The sequence below is a fragment of the Penicillium brevicompactum genome (assembly GCF_028827555.1).
Source record: "Penicillium brevicompactum strain IBT 35665 chromosome Unknown utg000002l_segment0_segment0, whole genome shotgun sequence".
Lineage (NCBI taxonomy): Eukaryota > Fungi > Ascomycota > Eurotiomycetes > Eurotiales > Aspergillaceae > Penicillium > Penicillium brevicompactum.
Window position 1 is genome coordinate 337412 of NW_026623205.1, and position 23826 is coordinate 361237.

The following is a 23826-nucleotide window of genomic DNA, read 5'->3' on the forward strand; positions in this document are numbered from 1 at the left end:
TCGGTTATTTACATTCCTGATCGTTTTCGAGTGCCGTTTGCAGTGCCGTCTCCGGTATAGATCGCGCACCGCGCTCACTGTCGCCACCCGATCAATTTCAATATTACTATACTTACTACACAATTGTGAGAATATTGGCAACTCACCATGCCTCCAACTCGGTGGGAGAAGACGAAAAGCATTTCAAAAAAAGGCTTCGACAAAGCATGGGATACCGTCGACAAGCTAGGCGGGCCCGTCAATCGCCTGTCGAACAAGCTGGGCTCCGAAGCCTTTTGGCCCATGACAATCGACAAGGAGTCAGATAAAGCGGCGCGCATTCTACGCAGCTTTTGCAAAGATGGTTTCTACGCCCCCGAGTCTACAAACGACACCGACGAAAATGGCAAAATCAATCGCCCCAAGGGCAAGCAACGCGTCATTCAGAAAATCCCTTCGAAGGTTATTCGCAACGCTAAGGGAATCGCCATCTTCACCACTATGCGAACCGGTCTCTGGGTGAGTGGCTCGGGTGGTAGTGGCGTCTTGCTAGGTCGCCTCCCCGAGACCGGCGCCTGGAGTCCGCCTTCCGGTATCATGCTACACACGGCGGGAATTGGGTTCTTGGCCGGTGTGGATATTTACGATTGCGTGGTGATCATCAACACCACGGAAGCGCTGGAGGCTTTCAAGAAGTTCCGCTGCACGCTTGGCGGCGAGGTTAGCGCCGCAGCGGGCCCCGTGGGCATTGGCGGCGTGCTTGAATCCGAGGTTCACAAGCGCCAGGCGCCGATTTGGACATATATGAAGAGCAAGGGACTATACGCCGGTGTTGCCGTCGACGGCACCATTATCATTGAGCGTACTGACGAGAACGAACGCTTCTACGGGGAGCGCTTGTCTGTAGATGAGATCCTGTCAGGCAAAGTCCGACACCCGCCTTACGAACTCGAAACCCTCATGCAGACCCTCAAAGCGGCGCAGGGAGACTCGGATGTTGACGAAAGTCTCGTTCCGCCACCGGGCGAAACACCAGGCGATATGGAGGTGGTCGACGAAGACGTCCATCCCTTTGGCGTGCCGGCGCACGACGATCCAGATCCATATGGAGTGAAGGCGTTGGAGGCGGAGGGACTTTTCATCCGCGAGGCCGGCACGAAGGTGAGGCCGAATCATGAAATCTTTGAATTCCGCCCAAACTTGGGTAGCCCAATCTATAGCACGTTCTCGCGGCGTAGTGTCGATAGCTCGCCGCGGAATAGCTGGCGTGCGAGCGTGCAGAGCTCCAAGAGTTATGCTAGTGTCGACCGTGGCACCCAGACTGATGACTCCCCGCTAACCGAGACCACGTCAGTGAGCCGGGCGTCGTCGCGCAGCGCTAAGGAGTCGCCACCGATGAGCTCGTGGGACGAAGAAGCCGACGCTGCGCCCTGGGATGCGGTCGTGATTCATGGTGGCGAGGAAGAGCAGGTGAAGGTCCGTCAGTTGGAAGGTCATGATGCTGAGATTAGAAGGGCAAATGCTAGCGCTTGTGAAGATAAGCAAGAGGATTTCGAAGTGGATGAAGATGATGATGATTACGAGGTCCACGAAGTTACCAACGCCATGGTTACACCGAGAGAAAGCATTGCAGGCTCGCCAACCAAGTCGGAGTATCAAAAGACTGATACTGAGGTCAAGCGCATGTCGCCGAGCTTCACTCGTGCTCGTCTGGTCACGATCCCGGCTCGAGGTCCACCAGCTCTCCCACCACGTCACCCGCAACACGTCTGGGGCTCTGGATCAAGTCGCGAATCTACTTCTCCCACGCCGCAGTCGCAGTCCAGCCAAAACACCTCGCCCACCACCGATGCCACTGAAACCACCGACCACGGCGAGCACACTGAGGCATCTCTCAAGGCGTCTCCATTAGTGCAGCACGTCAAGACCGCCACTGCTGTTACGCCCGAAGTCGACGAGGATGAAAACGATGTATTGGAAGAATTCCTCTCTGCCAACGGAGACGAGTCAGAAAGGGAAGACCACACGATCTCCCTCGAAGACCACGAGCAGGAAACCACACAGGGAGACTACAAGGGCGTCGTATCCGAGAAATCTCCGCAACCCGAGAAGACTCCGAACCTTCCCAATCTCGCGCCAAATGTCAAGGATACACCCGAAGTCGAAGAGACTCTCGATAAGATCGAGGCCAAGCTCGAAGCTGAGGTTGATCACCCGGAAGGCCAGAAGTCTAATAAGACATATGCTCATATTCTCGCTGATCGTGAAGAGCATGAGGAATCTCCTGGCGGGACTAAGATTGATACTACTCTTCCTCACGCCAGGGCTGATTAAGGCTTGGGTTTTCTTCACACTTCGCTGTTCCTTTGTCTTTCTCTTGCCGCGTATACCCATTTTCACGATACCTCTCTTATGCGTCTTTGACTGTTTGAAGGGTCAGAGATGCTTCTCTGGATCCTACCTTTTATCTCTAATCATTCCTCTAAAAACGGATTGGGCTCTTTGTTGTTTTCCACACTATGGATTTTAGCGTCTTTGCATTTCAGCGAGTGGGGGATTCTTTGTTTTGTTCGGTTTGACGGGGTATTTCATGTTCCCTGTGCCTTCTAAGGCTGCATTATATACTCTTTTTGTTGAAATCTATAAGTACATTAAGTATTATGGACAAGATCTCTACTTTTATTCTCTCTTTCCTGTCATATGTACAAATCTAGAGGAGAACCTTGGAATGGAGTACAATACACGTTTGGCCACGGCCGTTTCTACAACTTTGATCAAAGAGAATGCTCTATGGGAAATTAGCTGTGATCTTCCAAGGTTTGTTTTCATTGGCACAGCTGCCCAGGTGTATACATCGTTCTAGGGCCGGTTGATGATTTGGGTCGCATGACGATTCTCATCGTCACCAACGCCAACCTAGAATACGTGAGCTTCGCTCATCACATAGCCAACACAAGATTGAACCGGCGATACCTTTTCAGCCAGCTTCTCTTATCCGCTTTGGTCGGAGGTCCTAGTTCATGAGATACGACACCCAGACACTGATCCAATGTCTCGCTCACGCCGGGGATTCTGGCCCATTATCCTACTCTGCTTCCTACTTTTCTGCTTTCTGTATCGACTTCATCCATCATATCCTGGGGCCATACCTCCATTGGAAATTCTCTCCTTGCCAATTGAATCCAATATCTTGCATCCGGGGGATTTTGTCGATCCTGCGGGCTATCCCCATCCCTACATCGCACCAGCCCAGGACTATGCGCTACGGGAGCCTGATGGCGAGGGAACACTTAATGATGTGCCGTGTGTGGTTTGATTCTCTGTCCACTTCATATCTGACATCATTGTAGGGAAGACAGGTTCTACAGAGGGGGCACCCTCACCTTAAGCACTCAGGGCGATGATAAAGAACACCCCAAGCCAGCAATATACGACCCTTATCCTGTCTACAATAGTCTTAAATGGCATAAGACATGGACTGGAAATCATCAGCCTTGCCGTGGCCCCCGAGGTAGAGATATCAATCGCGCCAACAGCGAGGATATGATGATGGTGTATCGTGGGACTCAGAAAGGTTTTCCTCATCCCTACTTCATATCCAATTTGGCGGTAAAACTCACATATATTCAGATTTCCCATTCCCTATGTTCGGATCCCATGAAGCGATCGGCCTCGATCATAATGTATGCGTCGATCGGTACTCGCGTTATGGACCGTACGGACTAGACGAGTTCAATGATGCGGATGTTCCGGGATTCCAACGACCTCCTAGGATCTTCTGGGGAAATATCAACTGGGGTTATCTTCAATCGTCATGCTATGAGCGAAATGCCGATAGATACGACCCCGATCGACCAGACCAGCATTACTCTCGCCATGTTCTCTCGCTGTACCCCCGGAAAGTGCCTCGCGAGATAAATGGCACAAGAAGCTAGGAACCTTGTCATACAAGCCCCGCTCGGCTGTTCTTCTTCGCGCATCGGATAGCATGAAATGGACACCCAGTCATGCGCAGTATCTCCGGTCGTTGATTATGGAGCTTTCTCTGCATTCCGGATCTGAATATCAGGTATTCTTCCTGGTTGATGTGCACAGTCCTATCGATCTCGAGAACGATGAGGAGGGTGTTCAAATGCTAAAGCAGAAGATCGTGCCTGCCGAATTCCGCAATATGACTGTTCTCTTCAACGAACGTCTGCTGGAAAGATGGTATCCCAAGCTAGACGAACACCGTGCAATCTACCAGCATCTCCAGGCAACTCAAGTCTTCTCCCTGATGTATCCGGAGTTTGATCACTACTGGCAATTAGAATTCGACAACCGAATCATCGCACACGCCTATCATTTCTTCGAGCAGGCTATCGACTTCGCCAAACGACAACCGCGAAAATACCTCTGGGAGCGAAATGCTTATTTCTACACCCCCGGCGCCCACGGTGACTGGAGCGACTTCTCTAACATGGTAACGCTATCAATGGAAGGCAAGCAAAGTATCTGGGGTCCCCTCGAATATTCCGGGATAACGCCAGCCGGACCGACGCCACCGGTCTCACGACCTCAAGCCGATCATTTCGAATGGGGTGTCGGTGAAGAAGCGGATCTAATAACCTTTCTACCGATCTTCGATCCAAAAAATACATCCTGGACATTCCCATGGATGATCTGGAATCTAGATGAGGATATCCCGCGTCGCACCTCGGTCATCACCCAATGGCGCGTTTCCAAGCGGCTTTTGAGAGAAATGCACAATGCGCAGCTCGAAGGACAGGCTTTTGCATCGGAGATGTCGGCTCCGTCTTGGACGCTTTTGCATGGCTTCAAGGCTGTGCATGTTCCCCAGCCCATTTATGTAGATGGGAAATGGACGTCGGCGGAAATGTCGAGGATCTTCAATCGCGGTGCACCAGAGAATATCAATGGAGATTCGAATAGTATTTGGAATTGGGATCATAAATTCGATTACCTTTGGTATCGCATTTCGTTCATGTTCGCGACGCAGACGGCGGAAGATTTGTTTCGGCGATGGTCGGGTTATCCGCCTAATCCAGCTCGACATCTCAGTGGGGAGAGGGTAAGTCTGGGCATTTCACTGCTTTCTATAGAGATGCTGATCATTTCGTTTGAAGCCTGAATACCGGCCTGGGAGGTATTGGGATGAAAGTGGTAGTTTGGTATGTTGGCCGAGATATGGGATATACCTTTTGTGCCCGAATATTGCACTAACTCGCATCCAGGATGAACCTGCCAATGGTCGCATGTGTCTGCCATTCATGCTCCTGCATACCATCAAGAACACGGAGCCTGATGCGACGTCTAATCTGCCAGTCACCGACTCCGCTCTCCAAGATGATGCTATCTGAATGCTCTGATAGATGTGTTTTTGTTCCCCTTCGCCATAGATCATGTAGTCAGCGCGGTGCCTTTAGAGTAGCTAATTAGAAGTTGATCGGTCGGACTTGAACTCTCTTGCATTTGGGAGTGAAGTCTGCCGGCAGGTATAGACGCCAAGTGCTGCGGGCCCCAGGCGTGTGCGGCCTTCACTCTTCTGCAACCACAACAGTTCTTCTTGCGTCTTTTAATCCAACTCACGTCTTCCAACCTACGTCAAATTTTGACATCAGTATTGCAAGCAAACATACTAAGAGTACAGGAGATAACATTCAAAAGAAGGTCTGCAGCGGAGATGTTTAGGAATCCCCGAGGCCATCAGCGTTCTCATGGAGTACAAGGTGCGCAGTCGCTGATGTCTGGCTAACGTAGATCTTCGCTGGCGGTAAGGCTTAGTGTCCTTTCGAACCAGTTATTGCCGACGTGATTGAGGGTGGACACCGGCTCCGTCCAAGGTGAAATGACAACCTGACCCTCTCCGTTGGTCGCGTGTGAGCGCCGCACTGAGGCTTGTACTATATCAGCATTCAGGGCATCCAGGCCTCTCAAGGACAACACAGAGAGGAAAGACCCCACGTCCAGCAAGGCAGAAGTCGCATTTGACCGAAACCTGTCGACCCACCATCTGAATGAGTACAGCTTCCACATTGTGTATGTTGGAGCCTATGTCCTCGCTCCACCTCTCGGGGCTCAGAGCTAGCACCGAACAGATAACTGGTTCGCGAATGCTGAGCTGATTGAGAAGAAATTTGATGAGAGTGGATTTGATAAGATCGCCCTCTTTCGCCAGAGACTATGGAAGGTGCTTCACATAACGTGACCAGGCTCCTGATGCGGGGGACTGGTCTCCTGTATCGAGGGTTGGTAAGGTTTTAGGCAGTCCTGCGACACTGTGAAATACATTTTTATTAGTCCATCTCTCACTTTAGTGAATCAAATTTATACTCTTACCTCTGCGCCATAATGACAGGATGAGTGAACCACCTTCTGGTCTTCGACGAAGTGACAAAGTGAGATGTTGAGGCAGAGATGAAAGGAGAGTAAGGAAAAGGGAAATGAAAAGAAATGAAGAAATGAAAAGGAAAAAAAAGAGGTATTGAAGTACTCCCACGCGAAAGGAGATCTGCGAAATGAAAACACATCCACGGCAACAACTCAATAGTGATATCTCAATATGAGCATCTCATGCCCAGGTGCTCGACATATAAGCTGCTACCTCACAATCTCTCTCAGTGTACAATGTATCCAACCCCGGGGTTATTCCGTACTCAGTATCTACTTCAATAGACCATTGTACTAATAGAGTGATCTGCACGCGAGTAAGCTTCTAGACTTGGTGTGGGGCATCTGAGCCGTTGATGCAGCTCGGCATTTCTAGTGGGGAATGCCAATCACTATGCTGGAGCCCGTTTCGGAAAAGCCCTCGCTTCGAAAGCTGAAATTTGTGGTATTGGGGGACACTCTCTCGGCTAAACTTATCGAGCGGTATCCCTGTCCCTTTGCTATCTTTCGTCAATAATAGAATGCTGCGATTTTCTTATTCCATCCATGCGGTATCTACGAAGGTGGACCAGCGCTGTCATTCGCAAGTAGCCGAAGACTATCGCCAAACTGGGAAATCATCCGGCGCTAAGTGCAACATAAAATACGCTAAGTAGTCTGTTCTCAAAACGCTCTCACTTGATGCGCCGCAGAACAGACTGAATTATTCAAGCGAGATTAGCCTGGCCAATCCGACCTCGAGCATTCCACATAGTATGAATCAGCGATTTTAGACTCATGGTGGGTGGTGAAACCTGCAGAAATAGTGGTCAATGTGTATCCCCCCCTCTCGGTGCTATAAGTAAAGGATACTCCTCAAACTCCAGTTCTAGTCCTTTCAGACCGAATCCAAGAATCTACCAACCATGGCTGGTCTATTATTGTTGGCGATATGTGGACTGCCGATCTACATCGCCATCAAAAGTATTTATCGGCTATACTTCCATCCACTCAGCAAAATTCCAGGTCCCAAACTTGCAGCAATCACAGGAGCCTATGAATTTTATTTCAATGTCATCAAGCGGGGGATGTTCATTTGGGAATTGGAGCGCCTCCATGAGGTTTATGGTCAGTTATTTGAGGGAGATGAAGGACTATGGGCTCAGACCGTGTTTAGGACCCATTATTCGCGTTACCCCACACGAGGTCCACATCAAAGACTCAAGCTACTACGATGAAATCTACGCTTCGAACCAGCGCAGGCGTGAGAAGGTCCCCGAAAGAGTTGCTCAGTTCGATCTGGAAGGCACCGGCTTCTCTAGCATTTCCCCGGAAGATCATCGAACACGCCGCGCGCAGGTGCAGAAGCACTTCTCAAAACAAGCGGTCACTAATATAGAGCATGTGATATATGAAAATATAGACAAGCTTGATGACCACTTCAAGCGGGCGTTCGAGTCCCATAAAGTGGTCAACATCGATGCTGGATTTGCAGGGTTGACCTCCGATGTCATTCACAAGTACGTCTACGGCTTCAACAGTGGGAATCTCGATCACGAAAACTTCAATGAAAGCGTCCGAGATGGAATCAACGGGCTCTTCAAATTCGCCCATACTATCTTCCACTTCCCTATTCTTCAGACTCTCATGAAGTCACTTCCTTTGTGGGTGCTGGAAAAGTGCGACCCTTACGCCTACGCTCTGCAAAGCCAGAAGGCAGATCTTTTGGGCCGAACCAAGAAGTTCTTACAGGGCCACTCTTCGGAGCTGAAGAATCGCTCTGTTATGGAGATACTTACTAACACCAGTATGCCAGAGGAGATGCGCGGAGCAACCCGTCTTAATAACGAGGGCTTTGCTATGATCATTGGTGGTACCGAGACAACTGCGCGATCTTTGGCAATTGCTGCTTTCCGACTCATGACCAATGACTCAATCAAGACTAAGCTTCGGGAAGAGTTGCGAACTGTCATGTCCACGCCTGACTCTCGTCCGACTTGGAGTCAGCTTGAGCAGTTGCCGTACATGGTATGCCACATTCTTACTTGTTCCGCATAGGGACTCAAGCTAGATTGCTGATACATTGATTTTAGTCTGCTTTTGTTTGGGAGACACTGCGTGTTTCCACTGGAATCTCGAGCCGATCGGCTCGTGTCGCGCCCTCTGAGGCGTTGGTCTACAAAAGCTACACCATTCCTCCTGGAGTAAGTAGCCTTATGCCTTGCAAAAGCTCAATGACACTGACCAGTGCTACCTCATAGACCCCTGTCAGTGAGACAAACTACTTCGTTCTTACGGACCCTGAGATCTTCCCCGATCCCCACACTTTCGACCCAGACCGATGGCTGCGGGCAGCGGCGAAGGGAGAGCGCTTGGATAAATATATGGTCAACTTTTCTAAAGGCACTCGAATTTGTGTCGGCATGAAGTATGCACCCGAGACTCCCACTCCGTACTGAGCTAACCTGACTCTACAGTCTGGCCTATGCCGAGCTATTCCTTGTACTGGCAGCATTTGTCCGTCGTTATGATATGGAACTTTTCGAAACGTCCGAGAAGGACATTGCCTTTGCGCGTGACTTTGGTACCCCTTACCCGGATGAAGGCAATCTTCGCGTGCAGGCGATGGTGACAAAGTTGATTGAGGATTGAAATGCCACGGGTGTGTTCTGTTGGTCAGGCGCAGATGGAGTAGCTGTATTAGATGATGAGCAGTAGTGAGGAATGCTCCAAGCACAAACCAAGAATGAAAAATGAGCACGTTCAAGAAATCTCTGAAAATACCTGAATTAAAGAGAAGATCAGAAAAAAATGAGAGGGAAGAGTGAATTTTGGAAGGTGGTCTGCTAAATCCGTTAAGTCCGCCCTTGGGCAACTTTATCCTCATGACGCCTTCTCTTTTCCCCTTCGACACCACATCATCAAAGCTTCGCTTGAAACTTCGCTTTATTCAAAGATGTCTGGCAATCATATCAACGAAGCATTCTCTCTCATTGAGAAAGATGTGTCCAAAGTCCTGGGCATGACCATCGGCAAGCACGAGAATGTGCAGCCGGGAGCTCGTCTCCCTCGCAAAGGTATGTGTATCCAGCGACCAATGTTTTGATATCTCAACTCTCAACTCACAACACACACAGACGCCCAAGAAGCCCCGAAGCTCTTCTTCGCCGGCGCAAAGCCCAATACCAAATATGTGATCGTGAGCCTCGACATCGATGCTCCCTTCCCCTCCTTCGGGGTTCTGGGTCCCATTCTGCACTGGATCCAGTCCGATGCGAAGATCACCGACTCTTCCTTGCTCGAGTTTGACGCGCCCTTCGTCGCCAACTGGATCGGTCCTGCTCCCCCTCCTGGCAGTGCGCCTCACCGGTACATCTTCTTCTTGTACGAGCAGCCGGAGACTTTCGATCTTAAAGACCATGCCCCTGCAGATGGCAAGGAGCTCTCGGTCTGGAGTCGTATGCGGTACAACCTTGATGGCTGGGCTGAGGAGGTGAAGCTTGGTTCTCCTGTTGCCTTCAACTACTTCTTCTGCAACTAGATGACTCTATCATCCTCGATTGACTTGCTCGATTCTGCGGATGGTTTGGCTTCGAACATGATATGTTTTATCTTTCTTTTTCATAATATTAGGCTTATTGCTCAGCCAATGACACCAGAGGTTTGGGGGAAAGCGCCCCTGCGGTTGAGAGCGATTACCTGCTTTGTCTTTGGCGCAAAATTGAACTCCGATTTCTCTCTCTATCTTTTGGCTTGTGTCGGGGTATTTGATGCAAAATAGTGTCTGGGCTCATATCCAGAAAGCTTCCGGCTTCCGGCTCGGCTATACGTGACGACTACGAAACGTATATCTCGCCAGGTCTGCCACCTATACATGTGTCTATTCAGATATGGCTGCTGGATCTTTCAAAGATCCAGAAGCACAAACAGAACTTTTCTGTTTGTCGAACAATGCTGTTGTTGTATAACCATCACCTCCTGGGTTTAAAAGAACAAACAGCCCCTCGCAAACTTATCCTGCATTAGATTCTACACGCACCACATCCTCTGTCTTTCTGCTTGAAGCATCAATGAAGAAAAAGGCTGTGGATTTTCTTGGAAGGCGGCTTCAGTCAGCAGAGATGTCCTCTGAAAAAACCGTTGATAAGCTGGCAGACGGCCTGAAAGACTTGGTCATCGGTGCCAGTGGAAACATTCCTGGCTACTCGCATGGTATTTCGAACCCCCATACTAGTGAAGCCTCAACCTCTGTGAATGGACCAGAGATAACCATTGATTTTTAGAGAAGATCAAGAGCATGGTAGAGGCGTGCGGCGCCAAATTTGTGCACATGAACCTCCAAGACTGCACTCATCTTGTTACCACAACCGGTAGCGTGGAGAGAAACTTGAGGAAAGGTGAGTCGTCTTTTTCTTCCGAGCGAGTAGATAGGCACTGACATTCTTATGTTATTTTAGTTGCCTTGGCCGACAAGGAAGGCTGTCAAATTGTCAGTATGGATTGGCTGCTTCATAGCATCAAGAAGCGCGTCCCAGCAAAGGTCCAGAATTATCTACTGAAAAAGAGCGGGAAGAAGGGGGCTACAGCTGAGCCCAAGAGTGAAGGAAGGAAGCGCGGTCGTGAAGATGATGGCGACCATGAAGGCGTCGCCGACGCCGTCTTGAAGAAGTTCAAGAAAGAAGTTGTCGACACCGCCGTGAAGAAAGCCAAGGAAGAAATTGCCAATGCCGTCTCCAACAAAGCCAAGGTAGTGGCTGCCAATGCCGCCTTGAAGCAAGTCAAGGAAGGCATTGCCAATGCCATCTCCGAAAAAGTCAAGAAGGACATCGCCAACGCCGCCTCAGAGAAAGCCCAAAATGACAGAACAGTATACCGTGCAAGTCTGGTTAACCTAGTAGACGAAAATTATGCTGGAAAAGGTGAGTGTTTCAGCAGCCATTCGTTTTTCACTTTGGCTAACAATTTACCCACGCCAGATAAGTCGCATGCCATTTGGCTGGACGAGTCAGGGTTTACATGGGATGCCACACTTGTGAAGATGGATGCCGATGTAGGCTCAGAACTTATGCGCATGCAGATCATACATGACAACTCGGAGGGTGCCCCTGTTCCTTGGATCTACCACCACGATCATGATGGACGTTTTGGTGTGACTGATATTGAGCATCCCGACGATGAAGACGAGGAACACTCCGATCAGAAGTGTGATAGCACCGAAGCACCCTACTTTCAGATTGCAGGCGAGCACCAATCTCTTCATGCGGCCAAAAAAGATTTTGCAAAGATTTCATGCACTTCACGGGTTTGAGCTGGCGTAACCGTAATGGTGTGCCCCTCAACGGCCAATGGATATTTCTTGACGTGGCTTACCCAGAGACACTCATTATGAGGGATGATATTGTCAAATTACCTGGGCAGGTTGAAGATATCATTAAGATGATTTTCCGGTCTGACTATTTGAAAACCTATGCCGCTTTTCTCAAGACCAAAGGGTACAAAATCAGGTCAAAATGCACCTCACAGCAGATGGATTTGCGCGTTGGGCTGGCATGTCTGGAGAAACTGATGAAGCTCCATGAATCCAAGATATCCTGGCTTGCGGAAACTGAACTGGAACGAATTTCCCATGAAAGGATCAAAAACCCAGGGGAATTTCTTAGCAGGAACATTGAAGCCATCAGGGTGGAGCTTGAGTCTCTAAATTTGTTTCTGAAGATATACGACGCCGGCAAGATCTTGACTCAATTTCCAACACCTTCATTGGGCCTCAGTCGGGTAGCTTGCGCCCTCAACGTGGCGAAGATGGACCCTGGTATGAGCTTCTATGGCTATGATATCTTGGTGAAAGTGACCTTGACTAATCTCAATGAATAGTGGACAGCGCCTCATCGGAATTCAACGGACTGTGCGAGTATCTTCACAACTCGTCCAGTAGTCACCACCAACATCAATTTGAGGTCGGTCACAACCAGGTTTCGAGGTTACATACTCACGTTTTTACCTACTCTCTGACATTGTCTCCAGAAAGTACTTAGTATCTTCCGCCTCGAACGCCCTGGGGAGGCAGAGCGATTTTCTGCTTGGCAGAAGGCAGAAAAATATCGTTCAGGCGATCGCAGACTGTTGTGGCATGGCTCGTCTTGTGCAAGCTTTGCTGGGATCTTGACCCAGGGCCTACGTGGCAGTGGAATTGTGTCTCCCAGCGGAAAGGCATTCTGCAGAGGCATCTACTTTGCTGATATGTCAACAAAATCAGCGGGATATTTGAAGGCTAGTCCGGCAAAAGAGTCCCTTCTCATGCTATGTGAGGTTGAGCTGGGCACCTCGCTCAAGGTTTCAAAGAAAATCCACGGCGCAACCACTCACAAGGCATGGCGGGATGCTGGATATATCCACCCAGACTTGAAAAACGTCCTGGTACCAGATGCTCGCGCTGGGAGAGAAGAGGACAGGGAGTTTGAGGGATACTATCACTGGGAGTACGTCGCTTACGACCCAGCCCAAGTCATTCAACGGTATTTGTTTCACATCAAGATGAAATGATTGCCATCGTTGCTGGAGAGCGTCTGGGAGAGCTTGAGGATTCCAAGGAGGTCCGTGAGCTCGAAGTGCAAGGATTGAATTTCAGAATGGCTTCTTGATATTGAAGTGTCATAGTAACTCTTGAATGAAAACAATTTTGAAAGTTAAGCTCCGCCTTGTGAACGCCGTCGGACGCCCGATGGACTCCAAAAGAGGAGAAAACTCTTGGCATTTAGGATCGGCACTTCTATTTAACCCGCCTCGGCATCCCAGGGTCCTCTTGTTTTTGCCAAACTCCTGCATAATGGTGTCTAAATGGATTCTCCCTCTCTTGGTAGGGACTTCTGCCGCACAGTACTTCCCGCCCACACCCGAGGGATTGAAGGTGGTGGATTCAAAGCACCACAAAGGGGTGAAGATCTCATACAAAGAGGTTCGATCTGATCCTGTGATGATCGCCATACAGGCGCCTGCTAATTCTATCACGTAGCCTGGGATTTGCGAAACAACGCCCGGGGTGAGATCCTACTCGGGATATGTTCACCTCCCCCCAGGCTCTCTGGCCGACGTAAATGTCGACCAAGACTATCCGATCAATACATTCTTCTGGTTCTTTGAAGCTCGTCACAACCCAAAAAATGCCCCTTTATCCATCTGGATGAACGGAGGCCCAGGGAGTTCCTCCATGATTGGTCTCATGCAGGAGAACGGCCCCTGTATAGTAAACGAAGATTCCAATTCGACCGAGCTCAACCCCTGGTCGTGGAACAATTATGTCAACATGCTGTACATCGATCAGCCTAACCAGGTCGGCTTCAGCTATGACGTACCCACCAATGGCACTTTCGATCAGGTCTCTGGGGCCTGGAATTTGTCGCAGTGGACCCACGGGGTGCCCACTCAGAACAACACTTTCTACGTCGGCACGACGGCCAGCCAAAAAGCGGCAAACTCGGCAAATAGCACTCAGAATTCTGCACGGTCGCTGTGGCATTTCGCGCAGACCTGGTTTACCGAATTCCCGCACTATAAGCCGCACGATGAGCGAGTGAGCATCTGGACTGAATCTTACGGTGGTCGCTATGGGCCATCTTTTACTGCTTTCTTCCAGGAGCAGAATGAGAAGATCAAGAATGGCTCTATTGATAACCCGGAAGAGTCGCACTATATCCACCTCGACACTCTGGGTATCATCAATGGCTGCATCGATCTGCTCGTCCAGGAGCCGACGTACCCTGTTATGGCATACAACAACACATATGGCATCGAAACCATTAACAGAACAGTCTTCGATAATGCCATGGATACATGGAGCCGCCCGGGTGGATGCAAGGATCTGATCACGAACTGTCGCGCGCTGGCCGCAGAGGGTGATCCCCAGATGTACGGCCACAACAAGACCGTCAACAAAGCTTGTCAAAAGGCCGACCAGCTCTGCTCCAACAGCGTTGAAGGCGCATACGTTGAATTTGCCGGTCGCGGCTACTACGACATCACACACAAGAACCCAGATCCATTCCCACCTTCGTACTTCCTCGGCTGGTTGAACCAGCACTGGGTGCAAGGCGCTCTGGGAGTTCCTCTCAACTTCACCGAATCGAGCGACGGCGTCTACGAAGCCTTTTCCTCTGTCGGAGACTACCCCCGCTCTGACGTGCACGGATATTTGGAAGACCTTGCATATGTACTCGATTCCGGCATCAAGGTGGCCCTCGTCTACGGCGACCGCGACTATGCTTGTAACTGGATTGGTGGAGAGGACGCCAGTCTGCTGGTGAACCATTCTAGTGCCGATGCTTTCCGCTCTGCTGGATATGCACCCCTTCATACGAATTCCTCGTATATCGGTGGACAGGTCCGTCAGCATGGCAACTTCTCCTTCACTCGCGTTTACCAGGCTGGGCATGAAGTCCCCGCTTACCAGCCCCAAACCGCATACGAGATCTTCTATCGCTCGCTCTTCAACCGTGATTTGGCTACGGGAAAGATTGACACGGCTCGTAATGCCTCCTATGAGACCCAGGGACCTGCGTCTACCTGGCATATTAAGAATGAGGTGCCGGAGAGCCCAGAGCCTCTTTGCTATATTCTTGCACTTGGTGCCACTTGCACTGATGATCAGATTGCGAGTGTATTGAACGGCACTGCGGTTATCGAGGACTACATTGTTGTCGATGGCAAGTCGGAGTGACTTTCAGGATAGATGTTACCTTCCAAAGATGTTTAGCGCGGGATTTGGTACTACCATATAGAGCGCATAATACAAGTACCTATTTCGGTTGCGGGAATGCGCATCAGACGTAGATCACATCATTTGATTCAGGCCTGGGGTATGCCGGTAGTATCTAGAAGCAAAATGAAAGAAATCATCTTCTGAAGACATAATATATCTATTCTCAGCCCTACGGTCTCTCTCTGCAGTGAGACTAAGACTTGTGGGACGGCCCGAGCCGTTGAAGCGATGTGGTGGCGGGTCAACCAACGAAGTTGCGAATGACCCTTTGACTTCGCTTCGCTCCCTTTGCCATCTCATCTCAACTCAGAACTCTCAAAGCATACTCAAGACTCATTATACTCCAAGGTATGCACATCCAGAACAGTGGCACCTTCCTTCAAAGCCACTCACAGCTCCCTCGGGTAGTTGCTGATTTTGCTCCCAGACAACAGTTTCGAGACACCGCATTCGTCAACCTCAAGAGCCATGATGTACTTGCTCCGCCTCGCTTTACTGAGTATCCCGCGGCGACCCAAGCTCAACCCACTCGGAATCAAACCGAATTACAATGCAGCTGCGCAGCCCCCGAAAACCCACCAAATACTGTCCGACACACAGTGCCTCCTGCTCGACCCTCAGCTGTTGGCTTTGTTTGATCCTGAGCTCTACGGGAAGTCTTCGTGGGGGCCTAATGAGCAACAAGTGGATGATCTCGACACTCTGCTCAAGCAAACTCGGTGAGTGCTGTGGCTTCTGGTGCAACAGGCTCTACGGTGCTCGAACTCTGCTAACCATACGTCATCGCTATAGCATACCTCTTCCCCCACAGAGTGCAAAGTGACCATTCCTACCAAGCTGGGACGCTATACCTTATTAGTATGGTCCAAACTATGATACCGTTGCCTTTCTTCGCATACCAACAGTGATCGCCGAAGTTTCGGCCAGAACTATGGCTTCGGGCTTGCCTTTACTAGCCTTGAATGGAGCTGTCTTTTGCATATCAACATTGGTTGGCTCCACGTCTGCACCTGCTTTGGCTTTGGGTATCCTTCTTACGGTCAACCTATGGCTTGGGGAGGACATGTCCGTGTGCTATTTCCAAATTAGTTCCGCGAGATTTCTTCCAACACCATCAATACGATTGTCCATCAGACTTTCCAGACTAATACTTAAAGCTCTTACGAGACCCTGGATAGAGCTTCCGTGTCTACGTGTGTGATGACCCTTGGTAACAACCAGCATCGCCACATTAGGGCATTTGGTCCTCCGCTCCTTCTTTGGGGCAACGGCCGTGGTATTTTATGCAATCTAAGGAACCTCATTGGCCAATTCATATATCACAGACTTTGGGCCCTAGTCTCTGGTAGCTTAATACTTCCAAGGTTTCTCGCCGAGTGCCTTCTGAGGATGCAAATCCAGGTATGCGCCATAAGCTTGACTATCTATACCGTGGTACACCACACTTTTTGCTGGAACATCGCTAAACACAGACAATGTGTCAATATCAGGCGGCGGCATGCTCCGCTTCTACTTTTGATTATAGGCATTTGACTTAGAACTTTGATGGGGACGAACATAAGTAGGCCCCCCAATTCCTGTACTTTTCCCATCTCACTTTCCTTCTCCATCTCCTCTCCCCCAGCTCTTCGACCTCCCAGCCCCTTCCCCCTTTGTATTCAGACGTTTCATTCCCCCATATGTTTTAGACAGTTGACTTTCTTTGACCTTCTGCTTGTTTTCTGCCTGTTGTCTGCCTTCTTTTGTACCCCAGCGCTCTTTCTACCCTCACACAGCTTCGGTTTTCGACCTATTGCACCAGCAACAACTTCGGCCTTCGACAATTCAAACTTGAAACCACTCCAACACTGACCCCTACCTTCTCCTCTCTACCCTACCCCTTCTTCTTTGTGCGCATGACGAGAATTCAGAGCACACTCCAAATACACCACTGACTGTCCCCTATCTTCTACTCTCTACCCTACCCTCTCTACTTTGTGCGCATGACGAGAATTCAGAGCACATCCCAAAAACACCACTGAATGTCCCTACCTCCTGCCCTCTGTTCTTTCACTCCCTACTTTGTGCCATGGCAAGAACTCAGAGCATTTTCCAACCCCCACTTCGGATGACCACCTTCCCGATTAGGCAGCGGGTAGGGCTGGACGAGATGACGTCAGTGTCCGGCATACCGATGGACTTCACTTGAGTCAGAGTCTCTGTGTTCTAGGTGTTTCAATGTGTGTCAGATAGAGAGCAGTGTAGTTAGGTCTCGATTTGATGCTTCATTGGGGGTGCTCGGGGTCCTCGGGGTCCTCTTTTCTTTTTCTCCTTCTACAGGTGTACATTACCATGGATGTCAATATATCAATCTTCGAATGTCAAAAGCGAGATTGGAACTATGTCCGCCAATATCAAACGAATAGATTATCCTTAAGAGTATGATTGCAAGTAAAAGATTGTTAGAAAATAGTTGATTAGACCCAGGCAGTAATAAATTTGCAAGGCCTAGGTGGTATGTCAAGCGTTATCGTTTACATGACGCGAAGAAGTCTGAAAAGGCAATAAATTTTGTTACAGCACATATCACAGGATGTCCCACTGGCATATTCCAGTGGTGAACAGCCCTGGAGTGGCAAGTACTGTGGAATTTACGGTGTGATGCTCATATTTCCTTGAATCCGTTTTGAGATAGAGGTGTTCCCGAGGTCTCGAAGCATCCCCAGGTCCTGTTTGAGTCCCAGGGTGTTCGCTCTTCCTCTTTTTTTCCCTCTTTATTTCGGGCTGCTTTTCTATCCCCGAGTCCACGGGTGGCTTGAGGCCTATAAATGCTATTGTGTAATTTACACCAGGCAGGCTGTGCATATGTCAACGCCTGCTTCCTTTCATAACTTTCCTCGACATAGCAAACATCGTCGAAACTACCATGACTATGTATCGTGTACCCCAAGACTTTCTCAACTGACCATATATCGGCCCTAGCGGAGTTAGCACACAAACTCCGCCCCATTTACCTCCGAAGCAGCACCAACGCCCTACCACGACCTTCGCCTCACAAGACGGAACGCTCAAATGTAAGCACATCTCCAACACCCATCATAAACGGAATTCTCATCCAAGCACTCAAAGACTCAAAATGGCCTCTCAAACCTGGCTAATCACTGGAGCCTCATCGGGCCTTGGCGCCGCACTTGCCGAAGCAGCCCTCCGAGCTGGCCACTCGGTGATCGCCACGGCCCGCAACCCCACCAGTGCCGCCGAAGCCAACCCCCAAATATCAACTCTCGGAGGTAAATGGATCGAGCTCGACGTGACGAGCCCAGACACCACTGAAGCAGTGGAACGCGCGATCCGCGACTTCGGCGGTGTCGATGTCGTCGTCAACAATGCCGGGTACTCGCTACTCGGTAGTATCGAGGACATGAGCGAAGCGGAAATCCACTCCCAGTTCAACACGAATGTCTATGGCCCTGTTCGTGTGCTGAAGGGCGCTTTGCCGTTTATGCGAGCTAGAAGGTCCGGCACGGTTATTAATATTAGCAGTAGTGCTGGTATTGATGGACTGCCTACGTGTGCGATGTATGCGGGTTCGAAGTTTGCACTTGAAGGTAAGATGACCTGCCCGCCTCTAGTATAAGTTATGGATTGCTAATGGAATGTTAGGCATGTCTGAAAGTCTAGCGAAAGAGCTGGCGCCGTTCAATATTCGGGTTCTTGTCGTCGAGCCGGGATCTCTTCGGACTAATTTTTGGTCAGCTTTAGTTGAGCCTGAGGCTGGGATGAATGGGGATTATGCAGGGACTCCGCTGGAACAGGTCTTGAAGAAGTTCAGGTCAAATGAGGGTGCTCAGCCTGGTGATGCTGTGAAGTGTGCTCAGAGGATTCTGGATGTTGTAGATGGTACAGATATGGGGGCTGGGAAAGCGGATCTGCTTCGTTTGCCACTGGGTGTGGATTGCTATGATCGTTTCCAGGCTAAGATTGAGAGGTTGCAGGAGAATTTGCTGCAGGCGAAGGATATTGCACACTCGACAAGCTACTGAGTGGGCCTGGGGCGTCTCTGATCAGATAGAACAATGCATGGACCATTTATAAGTAATGCTCCATGCATATCCATGGATGTGCCATTTATTCAGGTAAGCCAGCAAGAGTACATCCTTAGCTTAGAGTAATGCATACAAACAAAAGTACTGGTCAGAAATGTCAGTCAAAAGACCAAATAAGGGCTCCCAGGCATAACAAATACCAGCTGGGTGAGGTGTCGCATGTCCTGATTTAGCGCCAGCTTAGTCCCCAAAGGGCCCAATCCTCTCCATCTGTTGGGTCAGTTTCCTTCCCGAAGTACTGGGTTCGAATCCTAGTCCCGATGTCCAGCTGAATTTGTTATCCTTTTTTGCTTCTTTGTCTTTTTGCCTTTGGTCCTATGACAAGGCAGTCAAGCAGTCTGGGGTGAAGGCAAGTCGCTGAATGTCTTATGTATTGGTTTTTAGGTATAGACGTAGAGCAGGTTAGGTATAAAGGCTATCAATGTGGCACTGAGGCTTCTCGTTGCTAATCAATGTTGGAGACCTCGGGACCTCGGGATACTTCGCTATAACCGTATAAAGTAGACACCAAGTTCAATCCTTCTTATCATGAGCAGCTCCAGTCCGCCCAGCCTGGTCATTTGACCCTACCCCAGACGTCCAAGCAACCCGGAAAAGCTTCCAAAGCACCCACAAGAACCCAAGCGAGACTACCACACAGGTACCCAGCTCGATATGCTTGCCTTGGAAAAGCCCGTCATTCTCCAGACGCAAAACCGGCACTTCGACGTCCTCAATCAAGCTATCTCCCGCCGGCTGAAGCTGATAAAACATCGTCCGTGGACCGAACAAGCCATCCCAACCAAGGTTCGTGCGGTCGAATGGGTTTACACCCATCTTCGTTCCTTCTTCAGTATGACAGGCCCAGAAAACGACTGGCCACGGCACGTGCGCAGTGCGGTATCCTGTTTCCGAGGGTGGGAGATACCGCAAGTGCAACGGGATCGTGACTGTCCAATTCGAAGCATCTGCTGTGTCATCTGGGTTGGACTGGGGCGTGGCTATCTCCCAAAGCCAACTCGATCCCCAGCGCTCGACGACCCAATCTGGTGCTTCGAGGTCCATCTCACCGGCATGAGCACGGAGGGCTACGTGGTTGTGGGATTCCAGGAATAGAGGGTCTGTTGTTCCGAGCTGGTACTGGTCTCCGAATATGGTGGATGGGAGGGTGAGGTATGTGTGCAATGCGCAGACTGCATCTTCGGGTGCCGGTGGTCGTTTGAGGGATGATCTAGGTATGTTTATAGACATTTCGGGGTGCAGGCCCGTAGGAGGGGTGAACGAGACGGTGTAGCTGGACGGCTCTCTGAGAGGCTGGTGGCGCGAAGGGAATGAGAACATGGTAGGTTCTGTAGATGTTAGTCGAGTCAATATGGTATACAGTGCCAATTTCACATACTGAATTTCTTGTCCTCGCCAACAATAGCTAGCAGCCCACCCATCTTGATATCTTCGGGCTCAAGCCCAGGCTCGGCACCAAGCAGACCAAATTCGATCTGGTCGGCAGCAGAAGATGGCTTTTCGACCTCGTCTCTCCAGCCGCCTTCCGGCGGGCTGGCCCAGAACGCTGACACCGTAAGAGCATGTGAGATACTGTCATAGTCGATGTCGATTGAGTCCGCAGTGAGTAGTGCATCAGCTTGGGTCTGGCAATCCAAACTAGCTGTTGGGCAGACAATTTGCTGTATATATTCGACGAGGTTGTTCAAGTTCGATAGTTGGGTATAGTATTGTAGCGAGGCCGAAGAAGCGAATCTCGTCGAGAGAAGCGGGGGTGTAATGAACGAGTCCTGTATAGCAGTCGGGGTCAGATCGGTCATGACACATATATGCCGATCGGCAAATGCCTTCTGAGGAAGGTCTCAGGGTTCAACGTACCTCCGGCTTCATACAATCTTTGTATTGAGCTCCCTCGTCCGGTCCGACCACTGTGCGGAGCAGTGTACACAACGCCTCACTGCCAAACACATCAGCCAATCACCCTCCTAAGGGTGGATTTGGATTTATAGAGCTCACGGTGACTCATTTGCCTTCAAGGGAGTATATAGCACATGCAGCCCTGGCGAAACTCGGCTCGCGAAAGGCGCGACAGCGTCGTATGTTCGTTCGGAGGCCCAGCGGAGGTGGAGCTCATGGGAGTTCTCTAGGGTAGCGCGCAACTAATTTCGATACCAGGGCACCCGAGTCAGAATCCTCCGTTCTTTGGTCTGGGGTTTGGAAGCTATTCTTTACCTGTTCTGAGAGCTGGTCTAGCTCCACGGTGATGCGTTCCTCCCGCGCGGCGTCGAGGTCGCGCACGGAGAGGGACGACGCAGTCAGCACAGCTTGCTGTGGATCAAATGCGGCATCTTCGCGCTGAATAAATGTGATTCTGCGTTTCATCGTGAGTTTCCAAGGTAGCTGGTCTTGACTTGGTCCACAGCAGGAGTTGAACGTCGTGGTTCTCCGCACTCGCTCGATCGGGTTAGATCATGGATAGCTTATCTCATTAGTAAACAACGTCCACGGGTGTCTACTCTCAGCTTCGTCTTTGACTTTGTACTTCACGGCTAACAATGTGTTTCCTATTGAATCGACTGCGGTATTTTTGGGCTATGCACATTACGTTTCTGGGTTCTCAAAGGATACCCACACAAAAAAAGCATCATGTTAAAATGAAATTGCCGTGTCATTGTCATTGTCATCAATTACTCCACAAGATAAAACGCTCACCCCAACGCCTGGTATATGCAAATCAATGAAACGATTTCAAGGTAGGACATCCTTCAGAATGTCTTTCTGTTGTGCAGTCAAGCTGGTGGGGAACTTGACGTTGACTTGGATGAGGAGGTCGCCACGCTTGCTAGGGTCTTTCGAGAGCACCATGCCCATTTCGGGGTATCGTTCCTGGTGACCGGGTTGGGTTGGACCAGGCTTAGAGACGCGAATTGACTTGCCGTCAATGGTTCGAATGATTCGCTCCCATCCTGTCAGGGCTTCTTTCAGGGTGAGTTCGACTTCGGTCACGAGGTTGTCGCCAGAGCGCTTGAGGGTGGGGTGTGGAATCTATTGAACCGGTCAGTAACAGTTCGCAATAATTTGTAAGGGTATATAAATCATCACTTACCTCTTTAACAATCAAGTGCACATCTTGTCGTCCCCCTTCTTCCTGATCACCGATGTTTCTGTATTTGATCTTCGATCCAGCACGCAAGCCAGGCTTGATATTGGCTTCAAGCGTGACTTCTTGTGTAGTCCGCTTTCCCATCGGGTCAAAGGCCTTGCTCTTCGTCTTAACCTTCTTCGAAGTCCCATTGTAAATCTCCTCCAAAGTAAGAGGCAGGTCTTTCTCAACAATAGTAGGCTCAGGCGTAGGCGCACGCTTAGGCTTGGAGTATCCAGCACCCGGGCGACTGCTGCGGAAGCCACTGCCTCCACCCATACCGCTACCAAACACGGATGAGAGCAAATCGTCGTCGTCTATGCCGCCCATACCACCGCCCATACCACCACCGCCCATGCCGCCACTGCCCTTAGCGAAGTTCCGGAAAATATCATCCGCATCACTGAAGCTGAACCCGCCGGCACCGCCGCCGCCAGGACCGGTCGAGAAGTGGAACTTCCGGCTTCCGCCGCTAGGCATGCCGCCAAAGTTGAATCCTCCGGGCATGCCGCCGTCGAAGCCGGTTCCTCCGCCACTGCCGCTTCCGGGTGGTGGGGGTGCAGGGCCGCCGCGCATCAGATAGTCGAGTCCGAACTGGTCGTAGACCTTGCGTTTTTCGGGGTCAGAGAGGACTTCGTAGGCTTGTGAGACATCTGCCAATTGCTTGTTAGTCGGGTCGGGATTGTGGATTGTGCGGGGTAAAAAACGTACCTTTGAATTTTTCGGCGGATTGAGGGTTATCCTTGTTCTTGTCTGGGTGGTGCTTGAGGGCAGCCTTGCGGTATGCTTTCTTTATTTCATCTTGGGTGGCTTCGGGCTTGACGCTCAAGGCATCGTAGAGTTTGGTTTCCGCTACCATAATGCGGGGTAGAGGAGAGATGTGACGAGGCGGGAAATTAGAAGAAACGGCCGTTCAAAATCGGTCGTGCGCGTTGAACGGGATCTGAGTTCTTTATACGTCTAGAGGAGTTGTAGTTCTCTTGACGTTTGGCGAGAAGGTGCGGTGTACTTCTCGAATGAGGTGGAAAGTTCGGGAGGAGTTTGAAGATAAGTTGTTTCTGAGGACAAAGAGTCCGGTGGTCAAAGGAAGAGAAATAGAAATAGAAATAAATTGGCAAAGGGCCACAACGTCAAGGGCTTGAAACTAGAACCTGCCAGGGATCAAAAACTGGTGTCTCCAGGTGAGTGACGTGTGACGTCGGATCATCGAAGCTTCGAGAACATTCGACCCTCTACACGAGGATCGCCTTTCTTTGTTCAAACATCAAGTCTGGGGTATTCTGCAGGTACAATTCCATTAGTCTAGTAGTCTATTTTTACTCTGTTTGGGGGTGTTCGTTGCGAGATCAGCTTTGAAGCTCCCGCAATCCATAACATCATAGGCCCCACTGTATTATGTCACTGTCCTATGCGCATACCATCCTAGCATATAGTACCGAAATTAAATTTCGAAATGATCCTGGTCCATAGATCAGACTGCTTATGGTCAAATTGAGGCTTTTGTTTTGTTTGATCTG

At 50.1% G+C, this 23826-nt stretch overlaps 10 protein-coding genes across 10 annotated transcripts; 8 read left to right on the forward strand and 2 right to left on the reverse strand.

Annotated features, from left to right (window-relative positions):
- Positions 1-147: 147 nt before the first annotated feature.
- N7506_002901 (uncharacterized protein) lies at positions 148-2313 on the forward strand (the record flags this gene model as incomplete). Its single annotated transcript, XM_056952196.1, has 1 exon — positions 148-2313. The coding sequence occupies one exon, from the start codon at positions 148-150 to the stop codon at positions 2311-2313; it is 2166 nt and encodes a 721-aa protein (XP_056813888.1).
- Positions 2314-3028: 715 nt separating this feature from the next.
- On the forward strand, positions 3029-5339 carry N7506_002902 (DUF3405 domain-containing protein; the record flags this gene model as incomplete). The annotated part of the gene is made up of 6 exons (XM_056952197.1): positions 3029-3282; positions 3330-3553; positions 3610-3881; positions 3932-5050; positions 5106-5150; positions 5214-5339. The coding sequence occupies 6 exons, from the start codon at positions 3029-3031 to the stop codon at positions 5337-5339; spliced, it is 2040 nt and encodes a 679-aa protein (XP_056813889.1).
- Positions 5340-7274: 1935 nt separating this feature from the next.
- N7506_002903 (cytochrome P450) lies at positions 7275-9000 on the forward strand (the record flags this gene model as incomplete). Its single annotated transcript, XM_056952198.1, has 5 exons — positions 7275-7476; positions 7526-8376; positions 8442-8552; positions 8610-8776; positions 8826-9000. 5 exons carry the CDS (start codon positions 7275-7277, stop codon positions 8998-9000), a joined length of 1506 nt encoding a protein of 501 aa, XP_056813890.1.
- A 304-nt stretch (positions 9001-9304) lies between these two features.
- Positions 9305-9889, forward strand: N7506_002904 (YbhB/YbcL family Raf kinase inhibitor-like protein; the record flags this gene model as incomplete). Its single annotated transcript, XM_056952199.1, has 2 exons — positions 9305-9425; positions 9486-9889. The coding sequence occupies 2 exons, from the start codon at positions 9305-9307 to the stop codon at positions 9887-9889; spliced, it is 525 nt and encodes a 174-aa protein (XP_056813891.1).
- A 529-nt stretch (positions 9890-10418) lies between these two features.
- N7506_002905 (putative poly(ADP)-ribose polymerase PARP) lies at positions 10419-12891 on the forward strand (the record flags this gene model as incomplete). Its single annotated transcript, XM_056952200.1, has 7 exons — positions 10419-10560; positions 10632-10745; positions 10806-11267; positions 11325-11550; positions 11589-12160; positions 12223-12305; positions 12373-12891. The coding sequence occupies 7 exons, from the start codon at positions 10419-10421 to the stop codon at positions 12889-12891; spliced, it is 2118 nt and encodes a 705-aa protein (XP_056813892.1).
- A 283-nt stretch (positions 12892-13174) lies between these two features.
- cp1 (putative carboxypeptidase S1) lies at positions 13175-15061 on the forward strand (the record flags this gene model as incomplete). Its single annotated transcript, XM_056952201.1, has 2 exons — positions 13175-13303; positions 13361-15061. 2 exons carry the CDS (start codon positions 13175-13177, stop codon positions 15059-15061), a joined length of 1830 nt encoding a protein of 609 aa, XP_056813893.1.
- A 513-nt stretch (positions 15062-15574) lies between these two features.
- On the forward strand, positions 15575-16011 carry N7506_002907 (uncharacterized protein; the record flags this gene model as incomplete). Its single annotated transcript, XM_056952202.1, has 2 exons — positions 15575-15822; positions 15915-16011. The coding sequence occupies 2 exons, from the start codon at positions 15575-15577 to the stop codon at positions 16009-16011; spliced, it is 345 nt and encodes a 114-aa protein (XP_056813894.1).
- A 2207-nt stretch (positions 16012-18218) lies between these two features.
- Positions 18219-19125, forward strand: N7506_002908 (putative short chain oxidoreductase/dehydrogenase; the record flags this gene model as incomplete). The annotated part of the gene is made up of 2 exons (XM_056952203.1): positions 18219-18690; positions 18746-19125. The coding sequence occupies 2 exons, from the start codon at positions 18219-18221 to the stop codon at positions 19123-19125; spliced, it is 852 nt and encodes a 283-aa protein (XP_056813895.1).
- Positions 19126-19701: 576 nt separating this feature from the next.
- Positions 19702-21549, reverse strand: N7506_002909 (uncharacterized protein; the record flags this gene model as incomplete). Its single annotated transcript, XM_056952204.1, has 5 exons — positions 19702-20516; positions 20567-20957; positions 21046-21124; positions 21184-21326; positions 21400-21549. The coding sequence occupies 5 exons, from the start codon at positions 21547-21549 to the stop codon at positions 19702-19704; spliced, it is 1578 nt and encodes a 525-aa protein (XP_056813896.1).
- Positions 21550-21915: 366 nt separating this feature from the next.
- On the reverse strand, positions 21916-23168 carry N7506_002910 (putative DnaJ domain protein Psi; the record flags this gene model as incomplete). Its single annotated transcript, XM_056952205.1, has 3 exons — positions 21916-22212; positions 22274-22962; positions 23021-23168. 3 exons carry the CDS (start codon positions 23166-23168, stop codon positions 21916-21918), a joined length of 1134 nt encoding a protein of 377 aa, XP_056813897.1.
- Between the last annotated feature and the right edge of the window lie 658 nt (positions 23169-23826).